This window comes from Musca autumnalis, unplaced genomic scaffold (genome assembly GCF_047663935.1).
Source record: "Musca autumnalis isolate F117 unplaced genomic scaffold, ASM4766393v1 scaffold_1, whole genome shotgun sequence".
NCBI lineage: Eukaryota > Metazoa > Arthropoda > Insecta > Diptera > Muscidae > Musca > Musca autumnalis.
The window spans coordinates 70629951-70631282 of record NW_027411644.1 but is presented as its reverse complement, the minus strand read 5'-3'; the positions used below and the strand labels follow the sequence as shown (position 1 = coordinate 70631282).

Here is a 1332-nt window from a genome sequence, read left to right as displayed (position 1 = left end):
ATAAAACTAGATTCCAAAAAATGTTTGCTAAAACATGGAAAGAAGGTTTTATCCAAATTTATAGTGAGTGACATGTACTCCAATGGAAATCTCGACTTAGGTCAGTTTTTCCAAAGGCTTGACTCAGAAGCCGGGTTACATGGAATTACACGATTAAGAATGTCACAAAACGAGCAGATTTTCGAAGCTGTCTTGTTAAATAAAAATCTAAATGTAAGGACGCTAGAGAGTTTCATCTCTTATTTACTCATACTCACAATTGTTGCCTATATAATAGAGCTTTTTGCTTAAGTTTTTCTTTGTTGTTTAGTACACTAGAATAGTTCAATGTTGCTTTAATTTCATAAATAATAAAATGTAAACAATGCAAAAATAAAGGAATGATTAGACACTAAAGCAAAAAAAAAAAAAAAAAAAAAAAAAAAAAACAAAAATATAAGTTTGGAGAGAAAGAACGCGAAAAAGTTACGTGCTTTAAAGAAAGGAAAACAAAAAATCAAAATTGACTAAATTTAAGTGAAAATTATTCGAAAAATGGCAACAAAAGTAGTAGCCACAGCAACAGTAAGAGCTTTGAAAGGACGCAAACTATTCCCCACTCGGGCGGCTTTGACATTGACTCCAGCAGCTGTACAACGTATTAAGGATTTGTTGAAAGGACAGCCGGAATTTACTGGTCTCAAAGTTGGTGTACGGCAGCGTGGTTGTAATGGTCTATCCTATACCTTAAATTATGCCAAAGAAAAGGATAAGCTGGATGAAGAAGTAGTGCAAGATGGAGTCAGAGTTTATATAGACAAAAAGGCCCAATTATCATTATTAGGTACCGAAATGGACTATGTTGAGTCTAAGCTTGCCAGTGAGTTTGTCTTTAACAATCCCAATATAAAAGGCACATGCGGCTGCGGCGAATCGTTTAGCATATAAATAGTTCATTTTGAGAGAGAATCAAACGTATGTGATCCCAATAGCTTGTTATTTTAGAAAAAAAGAATATCTAAAGGATTGTAAAGAAATGAAAATAAAAAGTTAAATAATATAAACATTTATGACACACGTACACTACAACCCATACGTAATACCGATTTGTCGTATCAAAAAAATAAATGTTATATTTAAAACGAGAAATCCGTTCTGGGAATTACGAATGTATTTCTTTCGATATGTTAAGGATATAACATCCTATAAAAGTCAAAAATTGTCGTTGTATATAATTTTTCATCACATAAAAAATGTAGCTTACGACTACGCCTACGACAACTTCTATTGCTAAGTTTACATTTACGAAATCCACTCGATTTCAACTGTCAATTCCATAGCTCAAACGTCAAA

The 1332-nt window shown here is 32.5% G+C and overlaps 1 protein-coding gene across 1 annotated transcript; it reads left to right on the top strand.

Annotated features, from left to right (window-relative positions):
• The first annotated feature begins 429 nt into the window (after positions 1–429).
• Positions 430–1022, top strand: LOC141390604 (iron-sulfur cluster assembly 1 homolog, mitochondrial). Its single transcript, XM_073963554.1, has one exon. It carries the CDS (start codon positions 535–537, stop codon positions 925–927), a length of 393 nt encoding a protein of 130 aa, XP_073819655.1. The 5' UTR covers positions 430–534; the 3' UTR covers positions 928–1022.
• The last annotated feature ends 310 nt before the right edge of the window (positions 1023–1332 follow it).